Source organism: Strigops habroptila, chromosome 10 (assembly GCF_004027225.2).
Source record: "Strigops habroptila isolate Jane chromosome 10, bStrHab1.2.pri, whole genome shotgun sequence".
NCBI classification, from domain to species: domain Eukaryota; kingdom Metazoa; phylum Chordata; class Aves; order Psittaciformes; family Psittacidae; genus Strigops; species Strigops habroptila.
The window spans coordinates 33,562,814-33,580,740 of NC_046359.1; the positions used below are offsets into that span (position 1 = coordinate 33,562,814).

A 17,927-nucleotide genomic window follows, 5' to 3' on the forward strand; every position below is an offset into this window, starting at 1 on the left:
GTACTGATGAGAATCAGATAAGACCTGAACTGTCATCTCATCGTTTTCTGTGGCTCCTATGGTTTAAAAAAAACCCCAAACAAACTCCAAACCAAAAAACTTTAGCAGGCAGGATCCATCAATCCTAGGGTTTATTATGACTTTATGGTCAATGTTTGCTCTACAGACCCAAAGATCTTTGGCAACTAGAGAGAGAAAATGACCCTGCCTGAGCCTTCAGCAGAGCCTGTCACCGTATTAAGCTTGCCATTAGACCCAGATTTCAAGGACGCTTCTTAGTTTGGATGCTTATATTACTACTTCTAGGTACAAACCGTGCAAACCACTACTGTCTTTCAGTAAGTGCTCAAAAATTGTCAAATTTGGCATTAAGAAATGTCCATGTTGATACATAGCAGCACTTGACACTCCACAGCAGAGCACAGAGCTGTTCCCTTTGGGAAACTCTTCTTTTAGTCCTCTCATTTCTTGAGAGGCAGCATGTCTTGTAAAAAGCCTCTCTAAAGTCCTAGAAAATATTGTTAGCTAGATGATGGAGTTTTATGTTCAAGAAAGATGGTGAAGTCCTGGCTTTGCTTTAAGATAATGGTGAAATTGCCAACATAATCACTCTCACTCAGGTGAGGAATTGAATGACACAGCGTGAGTAAAGTGTATGGAAAGAGATTTGTTTCCTTAGCATCTGAAGCTATCACAGTGGTTTCCAAAGTATTTCAGGGCTGAGTGATGGGAAACCAGTGACTGTCAAGGCTGAAAGTTTGAGTTTCCAAGTTCTGTGTCTCTGTTTCCTCATCTGCAACGAAGGCATAACCCTAAATGCGTAGTTTACCAGAATGCTTTCTTATCTGTGCCTGAATGCCTAGAGTTTCTCACAGAAAACTGCATTGTGGAAGAAAAGTGTATGCTGCTGAACTTCCCTTGTTCTCAGGAAAACACTGCAGAAAGGATCTGCAGCCTGGCCAAGCTTGCAGGGTAGCTGGACAAGATTGTCAACCAGGCATGAAGAACATACTGTTGCAGCTGGAGAACACAGAGGATATGAGAAGGTATATACGCACTACGAAACACAGCACCCCACTGAGCTGCTGACCCATGTTCTTGGTGAGGCCCTGTGGGATCTATTTTGCAGGCCTTGAGGGGCGGCTTGCTCAGTTACTGCTTAGCAGTCACCTCTACCCAGCACTAGTTCCACATGTAGGTTTTCTCCCTGCCCCCAAATTCTCCCCTTTTTTTGCACTCCATGGTCTTTTCTAGATGTAATGATGTTTCGATTACTTGCCTGCCTCTAGGTGCAGTCACAAGGCCTAAGTTTGCATGGATGCTCGAATTGCTTTGAGCTCTGCCAACACAGGATTTATGGCATTCCAATACACTCGTCGTTTGCCTCTTTTCATGAGCAAACTCCACTTCAGACAGAAGGCTCAGCACACAGCTACCAGATTGATGAAAAAGAGCTGTCTGCTAAATGAGCTGTTCCCACTGTGCTGCCACCACCTTGGAGCGGGCAGGGGCAATGCCCTTCCTCCTCGGTTCTCTCACCAATGTGCTGTGCCCTCAGAATTCCCCCATACTTCATTTCTGGCATCTAGTGTAAACAGTAGCTTGGCTATTTTTCATTTGTTATTATCATCTGCTGTAGGCTAGTGACTGGAAATCATTTTCTACCCAAGACTGACAGGGATAATGCGATTCGGAAGAGGAGCTGTTTCTCAAAACGGCCACAGGCTGGGCACAGCCGCTGTTCTATTTCAGCAGGGTCAGACTCAGTCCTCTAATTCCTGCTATTCCCACCCCCCCAGCAGGTTCAGTGAAGAAAAAAGGAGGTAAATTGCATTCTGTACAATTTTATTTCAAGAGCAGCTATATAAACAGAACAAACCAACTCAAAATCCACTGTCCCTTTCACACAAGGGACAGTGTGTGAAGGTAGCTGTAAATTCAAGGTAGCTGTACAAAACTTTTTCTCCACTGTAAGCACAGAGGTTTCTTTTAAATAGTGAAGGTGAAAAAGGAAATATATCCACCTACCACTGCAGTGTTCTCCATTAATTTATTGTGGTCTGTAAACACAGATTTTGTAATTTTTTTTTTTTTTATTATTTAAGAAAAATCCACCAGCCTATGCCTATTTTTCCTTTCCATAGTGCTCAGACAGCTGCTTTCTGGAGCTATAGAGGATTTGAATGGAAAGCTGTTAACAAGGAAATGGGGTCCTTCCTCATTGCGTCTTGTCTCTGTGTTTATTTTGTCAGGACACCCTCCAGTACAGGAGAGTGAGGAGGAAGCTGTTACATCGCCGTGTGTCTGAGACAGGCTATTACCTGCCTGTAAGTCTGGGTATCCTCCAGCTCACGGAATGCTCTTTGCCAAGCTCTTATTAGGGAGTGATGGAAGCTGAAAGTACTTTTCAGGACCTCTTCAAAGTTGATGGCAGGTAAAACAAGTAGCAGGCCTAATTCCTCCCTTCTCTATCACCAGTTCAAGCCTCCATCACTTTCATTACGTGCATGTTCAATAGCCTGAACATATCTTTTCATCTGCTAGCACTTTTCCATCCATTTCCATCCATTTTTCCATCCAAATGATCACACATTTTTCCCTTTCAGAAAAGAATGACACAAGATCTTTTCCAGCTATTTGTGAGATTTAAAGAAACAGCTTTGCTTCTCTGTGTCACTTTTCCCACAGCACATTCAGGGCCAGGCATTTTCTGACCTGTCAGTGCTATGGTGGGTACTGAGAAGGCTTAGCAGGTCCAGTATCCCAAACATGGTTTGGTGGTTGCCACCTGGGAAAACATGGGAAAACACGGGGTTCTAAGCATGCCTATTCTGCCCCTTCATCCTTCCCAGGGTTCTAAGCATGTCTACTCTGCCCCTTCATCCTTCCTCTCCATGGTGGTCTGTCTCCATTACCATGAACATACCTGTTTTACATGTTTTGAGGTTGTGTTCACTGCTTGTAATCTTCCTGAGCCCTTCAAGTCAGAAATGCAGTCCTGAAGCCTCAGCCTTGCAGCTCAAACTGCGCTGACAGATTTTCTGCTCAGCAGATGAACGGCATTGAAGGGAAAAATGGGGCTCTTAGAAGTGCAACTCCTCTTTCTGCAGGAGCAGAGGGATTTTAAAGTCTGAGGACTGATTTCTGTGTTGCTGGGGCTCAATTCACGCTTCTTGCCTTGGCTTTAATGTGTGGTATGAAAGCGTTTTATTTTTTGTGCAGCATTGATGTTGCACAGCTGCCTCACTGTGTACAGTAGCTCGCTGAAGCCCTTAAAAGCAAGACAGGCCTGTAATCCCTGCAGTTGCACTTCAAGGCAGCACAGCAGGTAAGCAGGGCTGCAGTTAGCACTACATGTTGCTCTGTAATAGTGGTCCGTGGTGCAGCATTGGTGAAGCTAATGGACTTTGCCCACCCCTTTAGAGGTGCACCACTCCTTTAGAGGGGCACCAGGTCTGCCTCCAAGACAGATACCCATGTTGATGTTCAGGGGACTGGGCATTCAGTAAAAAACATAGCAATGGGTTCAGTTTTTTAAATTACTTGGGCTAGATTCTGGTAAACTGGGGGAGAAAGCTTTGGCTTTTTGAGCCCTATGTAACCCTCAGGTATATGAGAGGTGTAATTGCATACACTGGGTTAACAAACTGTCCTGCTGACCCTGCTTTTGAGGAGCCTATGTTAAGAACCAGCATCTCTGCCTTTCTTTTTTTCTGCCCTCCTGTGTTTATCTGCCCCCAGACTTTACATTTGCAAAGGGTGTCCTGAGGTAATGGTCATTGCTTTGGTTTTGTTTCCCTCCCATTACCTAACAACAGTTCTATCATGGTAAAGCAGATGAAAGACAGACTTGCACTAGGCGGCAGGCACTAGCAGCTGGTTTCTCTGCCTCCCCAGATGAGGTGTGGCTTCGTGTGGCTGCTGACTCTTCAGGCAGCCAGAGCAAACAGACGGTGATGTGCCATGTTTGGCAGAAAGTTAAAGCCTGCAATTAGCCAATATGCAGTTAACTACGTTAGCAACATGGGGAGCCAAGTGGCCTTAGTTTAGGACCACATGATCCTGAATGAATTGGGTAGCAAAGCACGGTGTGATCCAGTGCCCTGGATCACCAGAGGATGTTAGAGGGGCTCTGGGCAATCCCAAACTGGGCTGTCTTCCTGCTGATTCATGGAAGTCTTGCCCAGTTTGTGGGTCCTCTTTGGGGACTGGAGCTGGGATGTGCTTGTGTATCTGGGACACCTTGTCCTTGTTCTCTAAGGCACACTTGCAGCTTGGAGATTATTTGCCTGTGTCCTTTTGTCTCATGAATGTCCAAGAAGCACCCTGAAGTCCTTTTTTCCAACCCCTACAGAAGTTACAATGTTCTCTATGACTTCCCAAGCACACAGCAAGTTTTGCTCCACCACTATATGTTCAAGAAGCACTGGAAATAGGCTTTTGTCTCATCAAGGTCTGGTCTGGAAATGTGTCTGAGGTAGGTAGTAGGTATGTTTTCACTGCGTAGAATTAGGGCTACTCAGAATGAGATTATTTTAAAAGTTCATGAAAGAATCTGAGAAAAAACATCAAGTGTTCCCTTCTAAAACTTACTTTTTCAAGGGAATAGTTGAAACAAGCACATTTTCACAGATCACATCAATTTTGTGGAATCATTGCATTCTCCATCAGAAAACTTCTGCAAGTTGTAGTCAAGATTCTTTGTCCATCAGTCTGAAAGCCTCCGATCCCCACATGTAAAGCTCTGATGATGCTAATCTGGCAGCTCTTTATATCATACCCCTCTAGATAAGAATAGTGCCCTTATTCTTTTTGAAATGCCTCTGCATTTTCTCCTTCAGCTGACCCAATCCAAGTGTTACCCTATGTGTTAGATGGGTCTAACACTGTGGAACTGGTCTGTGCTTGTCTACCCCGATCATCTAGAACGAGTGTGTGCGGCAAAGAGCCGACAAGGCCACTCCTGGCGCAGACCGGCCCCTGCGTTAGACCGAGTGTGCGCGGGAAAAAGAACCAACAAGGCCACTCCTTCTGGCCCAGGCTGGCCCCCTGCATCAGGATGAGTCTGCACTTTTGACATATAAAAAGCGCGGGCTTCGAGAGAGATCGAGAAGGACGCGGATCCAACTACCTTTTGTGGTCGACTTTACCTCCGCAGGGACGCCCGTTAAAGTAGTGCCTGCCACCCCATCTCTTCCCGATGCACCCCGGAGCTGGCCTCTTGTTCACTGTATAAGTGTGTGGGTGGGTAAGAATCTGTGCCCAACCTATTCTTTGGTAGCCTTTAGTTATCTCTCTTTCTAGCTGGTTATATCTCTGGATTTTATATCTATCCTGGATCTTGTAATAAACTTTCTAGCAGTTTAGTGTGTGTGTGTGTGTGTGTGGCTTATGTCCTTCTCCACCCGGAATCCTTCGATCTGTGGAACACCCTACCACAGACAGTTGCTGCTAGATCAAGAGAAGCTCTGTTTTTCTAGTCTCACTGCAGTTTATTTACTTTGAGGTCCCATGTGAGGTTTGGAGCACTTTTGCCTGCCTCAGCTTCCTAGTGTATTTTAACACTGCTTGAGTCACTTCATGAAGAGGTGTTCAGTGCCATTTGTGGTAATGCGAACTGCTCTGGGCTCATCAGAGGGAAGGTGCAATATAGTTATGAGTCTAAAGTATTACTGTCATAATTTTCCCTGACCTTAGTGTTTCTGAGTCTCTGTGTGAATGCTTTGAAGCGTAAAGTTGTAATTTCCCTTTTTGTTTTCTTTCATGAGTTTTGTTCACAAAACACATCTCCTTAAAGGAAACTGAAGCACTGTTTTTATGAGCTTTTAGTTTCAAGCACTGGCCTCAGCACTGGCCTCAGTGATGCAAGCGTCTTCCACTGCAACAGGGATTTCTGAAAATGCCAATGCCAAAGCTGCAGGGTTTTCTACCTTGCATGTTTTTTTATCTTAACAGCTCCTCTCTGCTTGCCTATCATGGCATTGAGGTGCATGCTCTGTGCACTTCTCTTGTCACTCTTTACATAATTTGATTTATTCGTCATCCCAGCACTTGTTGGAGGAGGGGTTGTAGAAGGTGGTATCCCCCTCAAAGCCCCCAGGACCCTGCTGATTAGAGGACAGTCTAATGAATAAAGAAAAGCCAGGGAGGTCTTGATGCAGCAGTATCTGTACTCTTCCTGGTTTCTGTCCAGCTTTTTCCTCTCTTTTCCTTTCACTGAATTCAGGATTGATGAAAATGAACATTTTAAAAATAAAAGACCTTCATACTCAGCTTTTCTCTGTGTTGATGTTTCAGATCACATTAATTTTTATCAGTGGAGAAGGCTTTGGAACACAGCTTGTTACTGAAGCTCAGCTCTTTCCTACCAGTCTGCAAAGCTTCACTGGCACCTCCAGTACTAAATTAATAACCTGCTTCTGCTGCTGTCAGTCACGTAACCAGAAGGTCTGTATAAGCTCTCCAGCTCCAGACCTCACTTGGGCTGTCTTCCTCACGGACTTGAATGCCATGTGCTGTCCATCATCCTTGCCCAATAAACAAATGAGGTTGCCAAGGGGAAAGCCCAAGGGCTCCCAATACTGCAGAGGTTCCTGTGGACAAAAGAGAAGCTGCCTGCAAGTTAAGAGGCTGCCATGAAGGGCTGTGCTGCCCGACAAGTGAGCCACATGAGAGAAAACATGCAGAGAGGAATAGCTGAGCAGGTTTCTGGATACGAGCATGTAACATGGCATGATTTCTATTGCTGCTGTGGATAGTGCCCTACTCAACCATGTGCTCCTGCCTGTGATGCTATGAGGCTTCCAAGCAGAGTGTGGAGGTTTAGCCAAGTAAGCCTGAGATGTGTTTGTTGAAATAGTGAGACCATGCTTCGTGTCTAGACAAAAGGGATTTCAAGGCAACTTGTTTTGTTAACTTGTGAGGGATGATTGGACTGTTCTTTTTTGGGGGGGGAAACTGGTGGAGGTGCTTGGGATGGATAGGTGAGATGGATGGTTTGACCTCGTCGCAGGGTTTATCCCATGGCTGTCTCAAGAAATGGTGTCATAGCTGTCACGAGGTTCATTTCTAGGTTTCATGGGAGCACATGGACACTGCCCCTTCCTCCATAATATAATTTGTCATTACAGGGTGTGCAGATGGTATAAAAGCCTGGTCCCGTGGATGACACTGCTGGAGGTGAAGTGGGTCTCACAGAGGTTAGGCTCAGGAGGGAAGGTACTCTGTTCCCCAGTTAGGGCTGCAATTTCTTCTTCCTTCTAGAAAGCATGAAATAAACTTTTTGCTTACTGTTTTTGAGGCTAAGCATGTAGGCTTTCAAGTTTCTCTTCGGTTGAATCTGTCCCATCAGCTTCAGTATTACTGAACCAAAAGAAAAGTAAATGTAAGCAGGTGCTCAGGGAGGGAGACGTGGTGAACGAGCAGCATTTTTGCTGCGCTTGCTTTGCAGACAGGAGCTGGAGCAGATTAAGTCTTGCCTGAAGCCTGCAACATGGCTGAGGCAGAATTTGCTTTGTCTAAAGCAGTGTTGGAGTCTGAGGGCAGTCCTCTGCCTCATATCTGTAGCAAAAAGAGACGTCTTTTGGGAGAATGCTTCTGTTCTGTGCAGGAATTATCACGTTTAGAGACACATTAGCTGTAGTCAGCTCATTTTCTGCCATTCTGTGATATATAGGGTTGTTATTTTCTCACGTATCTGATTACTCAGCCTTGGAGAAGCTGAGAGAATTGTGTGGTTGAAGATGACTCACTGTAAGGCTGAATCCTTCACTCCTACAGTGCCAGCACGAAGGGGTGGCTTGGCAGTGACAGGGAGATGCTTTCCTTTGGCCTTGCTGCTGCTTTTACCAAGTGAGGTGACAATCACCTGCCCAAACCACAACAGGGTGCATGTGCTGCCTTTGCTAGTTGGAGAAGGATTGCTAACTCCTGAGCTGGTTTTCTGTGTTGTTTTTTTTTCTTTCTCCTTTTTTCTTCTCCCCTGTAGGAGCTGAATTATTGGTTTATATGTAAAGAGCCCCTTCCCACTTACCTGTTGGCTTGCAGGTTGGATACAAATACTCAGGACTAGTTGCTTAGTGTCTGAAGTGTCTGAATTCCTTTTCTTATAGCACTCCTGTGGACACTCTCCATCCAAATCTTTGTAAAGACAGGCTGAGCTGCTGTTCCTCATTGCTAACAAAGAACCTCATGCAAACCCTTGCATCTCTGCACAGAATCTTTTTGTGTACATGGGTGTTTATAACAACAGCAGCATTGACCTTGTTATGGAAGATTTCCAAACTAGACATAGAAATGATGAAAATATTGTATTTTCTGCATTTGAAAGTACCTTAGAGTGAGCATAGCAACAACAGAACATGTGCAGTAGCAAAGCTCAATTTTATCTCTACATTGCATATTGCAGTTATCCATAGCACAGGGGAGAAGTATAAAATATTTTTAATGAGGATGGTGGAGAATTCCAGTTTGGCAGCATTTAGTTGAGATTGCAGTGGCTGTGGCCATGCCATGTTGGATACATCCAGGCTGAAGGAATTAGTCCCCCTCTTGCCTGAATGTGGCAATTTCTGTAGTGCTGGTCTGATTTACACTGATGTAGCCTAGATGGGCTCCAAGCTCACAGTGCCTAGTTAAGCAATTTACCATACAGAGATGTCATCAAATCCTGCAGCGAAGGAGGTGGAAGTCTTCCCCTCCCATTTATCAGTTACATACTTTTCTGTTGGCTTGTGCATTGTGCAAAGCTTCCAGGATGAACCTCATGCAGCAGCCACCGGCAGGGAGTGACTGGGAGCATGTTGCATTTCAGAGTGTGTCCCTGCCTGAAGGTCTGGGTGCTGCCAGCCCTGCAGGCAAAAAGATTCCTTACATCTCATGCTCAAGATTTCTTCAGAGAAGCAGTTGCTATGCAGCCTTGTTTATTCCTGGTATGTGACACTGCCTGCCTGCTGGGTTCATGCATCTTAAAGGGGGAGCCTGCTGTCCTCCTGGAGAAGGGGTCTGGCTTGACAAATGGCCATCCGTGCTTCCAGTTTTGGAAGCACAGGGTCTGGAGCAGCAGAAATCCTTACTCCCTTGTGGGAATCAACCTGCAGGGGGGCTTTACAGCTCCTGGGGGGGTTTCAAGTTTAACAACATGGCACTAGCTTTCCAAAGTGAAGGACACGCATGTTTGTGAAGGAGGTTGGTGGACAGCCCTATCTCATGCGTTGTTGCTTTCTCAGCAAGGCGATGCTCTGGCAGGGGCTGGCAGAAGCCAGGCAGAAGGGTTGCCTTTACTGTGCCCTAGTGGAGGTTGTTTGGTGCAAGTGTCTCTCAGAAGGCAATAACATCTGGGAGAAAGATTTGATGATTTTTCCCCTTATCTTTCTCTTTTCAAAAAGTTCTTTGGAAAAGTCTTTAAAGCCACATGAGGGAGGCTTCTGCTGGGTGACTCCAGCTGTGTGCTGCAGTTTTGGTGTCATTTGAAGGAGACACAGTCCTGGGAGGTGTGGAAGAAGAGCAATGCTTGGGATGGCAGATGGAAGGAGGGGAGAGGATAGGTGGGAGCTGCAGGGCAGATGGGGTGGTTTGTTGACAGGGAAGTTTCTTTTCATAAGAACAACAGTCTGGCCTCTGGCATGCAACGCGACAAAGAGTGAGAGCTCCCACCGCAGTTCACGTGCCACCCTTGCGCTCCCAAGGCTTCATTTACTGCACTATGTGGGCAAACAGACAAGTCCCTCCTCAGCTCCTGCTCAAATGCCCCTTGCTCTGCCAAGCAAGGCTCTGACCAGAGCCAAAAAAGCAAAAACTGCACCTTTGGTCCTTCCTGAGCTCACATTGTTGTTTTGTAGGTAGAATTGAGGAAAGTTGAACTCAAAACACCTTCCCAGGTCTGCTCTTGCTGAGTTTTAGATCAGTGTTATATGGCTGCTGAGGGTTGACAGTTCATCCCTGCAGGATGGTAATCAAGTCTGCTCTTGCTGATGGTTTAAACTGCTGTGTTTTGCTAAGTTGAATATTGGCACCTCACTCCAAAGGATGTGAGATACAAGTGGAATCATTTTACGCCCAAGCAAAGGGAGGAGAAGCAAACTTTAGTGACCTTACTACAGGCTCTCTGGTACATAAATGCTGAGTCCCAAAGCAGTATCACACTGAGCAACTGTATTAAATACAATTCTGTATATTCGCTGCACTGGGAAGCCACCAGAAAAATAGCTTGTTAGTTGGGAAAGTAATGATAGCATTAAATAATCTCTGTTTTCATTTACTGCATGCTAATGATCCAAAGAAGCTGAAAATCCCAGAGGATGCATTTCCTTTTGATTAACCTGGAAGGAAGGATGACAAGGAGTACAGTTACTATCTACTGAAACATCACCAGGGCCTGGAGCTGTTCAAATGCAGCTGTGTTCTGTTTTTGCCTCTTCAGAAAGCCATTTCCTAACGCTTTTTTTCACTCAGCAGTGAACTGCTGCCACTGTTCTTCTCTGTACAGAGAATGGCACAAGCTTGTTTTCCTGCTTCTATCAGCAATGGCAGAAGATGAATCCTGCACATCCAGCACTTCCCCCAGGCTGCAGGCAAATTGCTCTGCCATTATCATTCCAATGACTGTGATTTTGATGCAAGGGAGAAAGGTAGCCTTACATAGCTACAATTTAGGGTTTTCCATATCATGTAGCTGGCCTGAATTAGGAACTATGCTCTGAATTTAGGAAATTAAGCCTTTGGGGGACTTTGTGTTACAGGGTAAGTCAGTGGCACAGGCAGCATTCTATCCTAGCTATAGGATACACTCATTTCTGGTACTTGCTGTTTTCTCTTGTGCATTTTTAATACCTTAAGCAATGGGCATGCTCGGCTTCATTTAGGAGGTGACCTTAACCAGCCAAAATCACCACTGGCATATTTCTTAGATCATAAAATCATATAATCATATAATCATAGAATGGTTTGGGTTGGAGGACACCTTTAAGCTCATCTAGATCCAACCTCCTGCCATGGGCAGGGATACCTTCCACTCCCATGCTCCAAGCCCTGTCCAACCTGGCCTTGAACACTGCCAGGGATGGGGCAGCCACAGCTTCTCTGGGCACCCTGTGCCAGCACCTCAGCACCCTCACAGGGAAGAATTTTTTCTTAATGTCTCATCTCAATCTCTCCTCTGTCAGGTTAAAGCCATTCCCCCTTGTCTTGTACCTGCAGGCCCTTGCCAAAAGCCCCTCTCCAGGTTTCTTGTAGCCCCTTTAGGCACTGGGAGCTGCTCTAAGATCTCCCCAGAGCCTTCTCTTCTCCAGGCTGGACAAGCCCAGCTCTCTCAGCCTGTCTCCACAGCAGAGGTGCTCCAGCCCTCAGAGCATCTTTGTGGTCTCCTCTGGACTTGCTTGAGCAAGTCCACATCATATCTTGTCATATTCATTCTATACAATGAGACCAAAGAAAATACACCTTAATCCCTGTTTTATGCCCTATCCCACTCTCAATGAGTCCCACAGACAGCTTTGGCTGGAACTCAGGGAAAAAAAAGGACAGTTCATGACCTCTGGAAGAAGGGGCAGGCAACTCAGGAGGACTACAAGGATGTTGTGAGGTATTGCAGGGAGAAAATTAGAAGAGACAAAGCCCAACTAGAACTTAAGTTCTAAGTCAAGGGAGGTGATGCTCCCCCTCTACTCTGCTCTCATGAGACCCCACCTGGAGTACCGTGTTCAGCTCTGGGGCCCCCAGCACAAGAAGGACGTAGACCTGTTGGAGGAGTCCATGTCCTCCATTCTTTGTTTTAAAGTAACACAGCAAAACAGATCTACATTTGTATTTTTAAGGGTGTTTAGTGCCTGCCTTTCATTGAAAGAGAAGGGAATTAGGCTATAAAAACCCTTGAAGCACCTTCATTCCTTGACCATAAGATGTCTGTGTGAATTTATCTAAACGAACAAAAAGGGTGAAAGCCAGAAGTGGGTTAACTCTCTCAGGTAACTCCAGCTTTTCTGCAATCAATTGCTTTACTCCAGAGGAACGCTTTGATAGCTTTTGAGCAGAGTTAAGTCTCTTGGGCGGGGGTGGAGTAGTACCGGGCCTTGCTGCAATATGAAAAATTGCTATTGAAATTTGCTTGAGGATACCATTTTATCTGATTGTAAGTTTGATTGATAGTAGGGTATCTAAAGTTCTTGTACAGGCATTCTTTGTTATTTGTTTTAAGCTTACAGAACACATTAACAGGGACCTGCCTTTGCTTCTGCTATCGAGCACAGATGTGTTTTTCCTTCTATAACAATTTAAATGAACTGTGGCTGTGACTGATCCTTCTGGCTGTGCTGAGCTTCCACGTGATAGTCATTCTGTTTGTAGAGCTTCAGAGGCACCTGTGAGTGGATTTTCAAAAGCAGCTCACATTGACATCCTTCTGCACTCACTGATGTTTACAGGAATTTTATTGCTGCTTTACCATCCTGATCTCTTATCCTAGGGTATGCTCTGCAAAATCCCTCCTTTTCCTCTCACTTTAGGCCATAAGAAGTGGGATAATACGTTTCAGGAAGCCCAAGCCCTGTATGGTGACTGAAGTCTGTCTCTGAAGGTGAAAAGAAATCTCTAGAGTTTCAAAGTGAAAGCAACCAAACCAGTAAGGGAATGGACTGCAGGGACTGAAGCTGAAAAGTGTCATGTTTTGCTATAGCACCAACCTGTAGGGTTAAGCATAAACTTCCTTTACCCTGATATACCCTGCACGCTATATCACTGTCTACAATTCCACTAGTCCCATGGGATGTGCATTTGCTGATGTTAGCATGGCAGATAGTTTCTGGATACCTGGCATCCCTAAGTATACAGACTAGCTTAACATCTCATGCTGGTTCAGAAAGGATGCATGAACCAGGGAGAGGCACTGAGCTCCAAAAGAAGACAGACAGCAGAACTGGGCAGTTAAGGGCCAAAGAGAAGCGTGACTCTTCTGACTTGTGTTTCAGCTGGAGCTTGATGAGCTCCAAGTGGCTCCAGGAACAGAAAGTTTAATGGCAGTTAGTCAGCTTTGCATATTGTTGGTTTATAGGATGTGTATCCTCCTTCATCAGAATGACGACGCTAAGAAAGTTTGCCTCCTTTAATGCTACCTCCCATGTTTCATTCTGTCTCCTCATATATTCATTTATCCTCCATTTTCTTAAGGCTAAGGTCAGGCAGTGGAGGTGAAGAGAGATCCTTAAACCTCTAGGTAGGTACTGGGCATGGCTGTCCTAAAATGACCATAGCAATCCTGACCCACGTGGGTGGCACTGTGAAAGTTCAGTTGAAAATCATCCTGTAACTTTTTTCCATTCTTTGATGTGCTCAGATGGCTTCCCCAGAGCTCAGTCACTAGGAAATGTGCTCTGGTGATCCAGTGGAAACGACTCCAGCATGGAGTTATGAATGGCAGGAGCTGGAGGGGTACCTTGGGGCCCTGGAAAAGCACATCAGGAAAAGAAAACATTCCTCTGCCATGTGCTTATACCTTTCATCTTCCTGCACGCTCTTTAATGGCACAAAGAGAAGAGAAAAATGAGGCATTTTGCATGAAATGAGAAATGTTCCCACTCCTTCCTCCTACCCTTGAAGGAGAAAAACCTTCCATTGCAGCAATTTCTGAACCAAACCCTTTGAGATCTGAAGTACATTCATCAACATTGCCAATTTTTGCATGGGGAGAAATAGTGGAACCTTGTGTGACAGGAAGTCCTTGCGAATCTTCCATTTAAAGAGGAAGACACTTAAAAAGGATCCAGCCTATGCAGGATCAGAACTATCTGTTCTTTGAAAGCACAAGGCTAAATTGAATGCTGAGTAATGAACTGAGGTTTCCTTTGTGCAAGTCATTTACCTCAAACCACACGTGCTAAGTCCCTTAGCTCAGTGTTGCTGCTGCCAAATAAGTAACAAATAAATGGGAAAAAGAGGACATTTACTAAAATAAAAATGGATGGGAACGGATAAAAATCTTTTTGGCAAGGGCAATCTCCATCTCTCTGCTCTTCTCTATCAAACATGGTTGCTCACCAGAAACCAAGGGCTGAGGCCTTTATCACACTATGGTTCTGAGTCTGATAGGCAAAAAAGTAATGTCATTTCTGCTGCCAGTGCAATATGGCAGTACTTCCCATCTTTTTGGAGAAGTTACATGTGCCTTGTTTTTCTCATACCCAATCTATATGTGTGTCTTATCAGGGCTCCGCACTTGTGAACTCATCTCACCTGTTCTCCAGAATCTTGTTGGTTGCATGAAGTCTGACAGAGAATTACATGAACCTGCGGCCCCGTTACACCTCCCACCTATCCAGGCCAAGGAGATGGATCATCTCATGAGCCCTCACCTTCAAAGTGATGACGACTCAAAGGACAGGAGTGGAAGGGTAAGGGCTAAGGACAGGAATGAGCAGGCTTCCTTTTCAGTGACTGTTCAGTGCTTGGCACAAACTGTCACTGAAAATCATAATCTTCCCGTCTTGGGGAGTGGATTCTCTTGGGACCACATTTGACAGCTACAGAGCAGTTGCTTGAGTGGTTTCCCTGGTGCAGAGGTCACCATTTGGGAGCTAGTGCTAAGGTTGTGCAAGAAGCATTCTTTATGAATGAAGGCCTGTTTAGAGCAGATCTGCATGACAGAGCAAGTTACACATCAGTGAACACGTGCAAAGTGCATGCTTGGCAGCACAGAAGCAAAGGTTATAATGTGAATGTAAGCGAGGCTGCAAAGTAAAATGGGAGAGCCTGCTTTGCCTTTGTTCTCTTTCTTGCTGTATCTCACAGCCCTCTCATTCTCAGTTTTTTGATTCATTATGACCAATGTCTCTCCCACTTGTTTTCACATAACTCCCTTTCTGGGACTTCTTCTCAGAGAGCAGATGAGTCTTTCAGAAGCAAGGAAGTAAGAAGCAGCTGCAATTACTGGCTGTGTGCGTGTTAAGAAACAGCAAATTACTTCTCGTGGCTGTTTATTTGCAGATGTTTTTATTCCTCCATCCTGGCCTATAGGATCTGAACTGGCTGTTCACTGGTAAGCCCAAGCTTTTGCCCATACCGACAGTCCCAAATATAACACTGGTGCCAGGAGGCAGCTGTAACTCTGGGGCTGAGCTCTGGTGCAGTCTGGCATGGTGTGCTTACTGTGCACAGATGTGTACCCCCATGATCAATTAGCCACTTACCACCTCAGCCCTCTGCTTGTGCTGCTGTGCTGTGCCAGCTTCTTTCCTGTAGATTGCAGCAAGGGTTGTCTCTGCATGGGAATTAGTGACCTGGTTCAATCATGCTATTGAACCTAGAAGTGCTTAACAGCTGCAAGCCTCTCATCCCACGGCATGCAGTGCAAACTGGGATCAAGAGGTGCCTGTTCTGTCACCCCACCCAAATAGGGTGGCTGTGCATAGCAGATGATATACAGGAGAGGCTGCCTGTTGCTCTCAGGCTGCTCGCTGCCTGCAGTAAATGTACACCAGATGGTGAGTCCATAGTGATTCTCATCTCTCCTTTGTGGGGAGCCTACCTCGTCTTATGATCCTGAGGAAAGGGAGTTAAGAAAAAAGAATCTTGGAATGATACTCTGAATGTTCTGGTGATGCTACTCTGATTTTCAGAATTGACCACAGTAGCCTGATGTGGCTCTCTGTTCACATTGAACATGGATACTCTATATTCATTACAGAATATTCTACATACTCATAGAATGACATCACTGATGTCCATGACAGTGCCATCAGTGACATCCAAATAAATCTCCATCTGAATAGTTTTGATTTTACAGTTCCTCCCTACTTTGCAGAACAGGCACAGTAGCATAAAACCCCTACGGAGTCCATAGCAGTTCATATAGATTCTGTGCAACACTTACTTACACTCAGTATTTTTAGACAGCTCAGATATTTTCAACTACACTTTAGAAAATGAGATTTAGAGTGCAAGGCATGAAATTGTTGACTTATGGTTCTTTTGATGACCAATAGGTTTCATTACAAATGCATTTGTCATCTGAATTTTCTTCTATGTTGTGTATTTATCATCAAGAGAGTGTGTTTGCTGACAATTTTCGTCTATATTTACGTATTCATATTCTCAGTTCACATTTGGAAGGCTTTTTTGTCACAAGTATCTACACCAGAAATTGCATTTTTCCACAAGAGACAGCTTAGGCATTGCACAGTTTGCAAACAAGTACATTTGATGACAGATAAATGTCACCTCAGCATCTTTGAAATACAGCCAGCAGGTACCCCTAAATAGTCAATATTCATAATGCTTGGAAAATAGCAATATCCATAAACTTCTACTTTCCCACTAGTGTGCTAAAATGTATGTGCAGTCAGCTGTCTGCTGTCTAGGATATTTGAAGTAAATGGAAACCTGGGCACTGTGAGGTTTAGAGTGTCAGGTATCACTGTTCCCTGGTGGTTGCTCCTTGGGGATTTGCCCAAGCCCAGCAGGACGTGGTGGTTGGGGCTTGGTGCTCACCGGGGGCAGATGGAGGTGTTTCCTCAGGAAGTCACCAGGTGCCTCTGTCCCCAGTGCTCCGGGAAACAGGGAGGTGCCACAGGGAGGTATGTGAACTCTCGGCAGCTTAATCCTGGGGTAGCAAGCCCTGCTGGGCACCACTGCCTCCCAGTGAGCACGAGCTCTGTGGCACTTTGAATCTGTGAGATGGCTGTGGCTCCCCTATGGACTGGGAAGCTGGCTCTGTGTGTGCCTTATTTTTATGATTTATGCCTTTATAGTTTAAAAGCAGCCCTTGCCTTAATTTTCTATTTTATTTTCAACAAAAGGACTGAAAATCAAAGCAGGGTATGCTATGGGGTAAGGAGCACACTTGGTTGTACATGAAACGGTATTTTTCAGGCGTGCAGTCTCATTAACATTGTATTGTAGAAGCAGACCTGAGGCTACTGAAGAAGTTGGTATCAGAGTGTGTTTCTGTGCTTGAGGTCTTCTGCTCTTACTGTGCTCATATGTTGCACCTGGACACAGCGAGAAGTCTTCTTGTGTCCTGTGATGCTTGTCTAGGGGAACTGATTTTCTTTACAAGGTGATTCTTACATCTCCCCTCATGACTTCCCAGGTGAACAACCTCCGCTTGAAGGTTTCTCTCCTCGCAATCAGCGCTCTTGGAGAGCTCTTCAGGACCATGAAGAAGCACATGGACCCTGTTGTGGATGTGGTTGCTCAGGTCTTGCTCTGGAGTATGGGGAACTGCAACATGTCAATTCAGAAAGCAGCCAATCAGTGCCTGGGGATCATGGTGGGGAACGTGACTCCTGCACGAGCAATGACTGCTCTCATGGCTAGTGGAATCCAGTATGTTGTTTTAGTGGTCTTCTTCACCTTAAGTTGTGTGGGTAGAGGGAAGGGATGGGAGGCAGAAGGGTAATGATGGGAGGGAAGCGTCCTTTCTCCTGCATCTGCTGAGAACGCGGTGATTAGACTCTCTGATGAGCCTCGCGCCCTTCCTCGTCATCTGCTTCTGCCCTACTACAGTCTATTTGTTCTCACAGTCTGTCAAAACTGCCTAGATATGGTGGTGAATGAGGGGGAAGTGAAAGTCCCTGTAAAGGGTGGTGATACTGTGTTGTGGCTTTGCGGGAAGAGGGACAATGGCAATTGCAGCAGTGAGCACCCTTTGATATTTCATAACACTGACCACGGAGGCGCTGGGAAAAACCATGCATCATCATTATGCTATTAACTTGTGAAATAAGGAGGCTCGTTGCTGGCACATGAATCATGTGGGGAAGTAACTGCTGGGTGTGGCACAGCATGCACATCAGGCACAGCCCCTTCCAAGAGGAGTTTGCCATTTGTGTCCTTAGAGCTCCACTTTCTAGTCTAATTTATGCTGCATCTTAGCCTTGAGGTGGTGAGTCACTTCACAGACGCCTTCACAGGCCAAGTGTCAGGGGTTAAATGAAGCA

General features: G+C 45.4%; 1 protein-coding gene across 1 annotated transcript in view; it reads left to right on the plus strand.

Moving 5' to 3' along the window:
- The window catches only part of LOC115613909 (TOG array regulator of axonemal microtubules protein 2-like), a 43,547-nt gene that overhangs the window by 17,514 nt on the left and 8,106 nt on the right, over positions 1-17,927 (plus strand). The window contains exon 8 of the mRNA XM_030499976.1: positions 10,034-10,039. Within this exon, the coding sequence (XP_030355836.1) occupies positions 10,034-10,039 (6 nt within the window). The remainder of the gene's footprint in view (positions 1-10,033; positions 10,040-17,927) is intronic.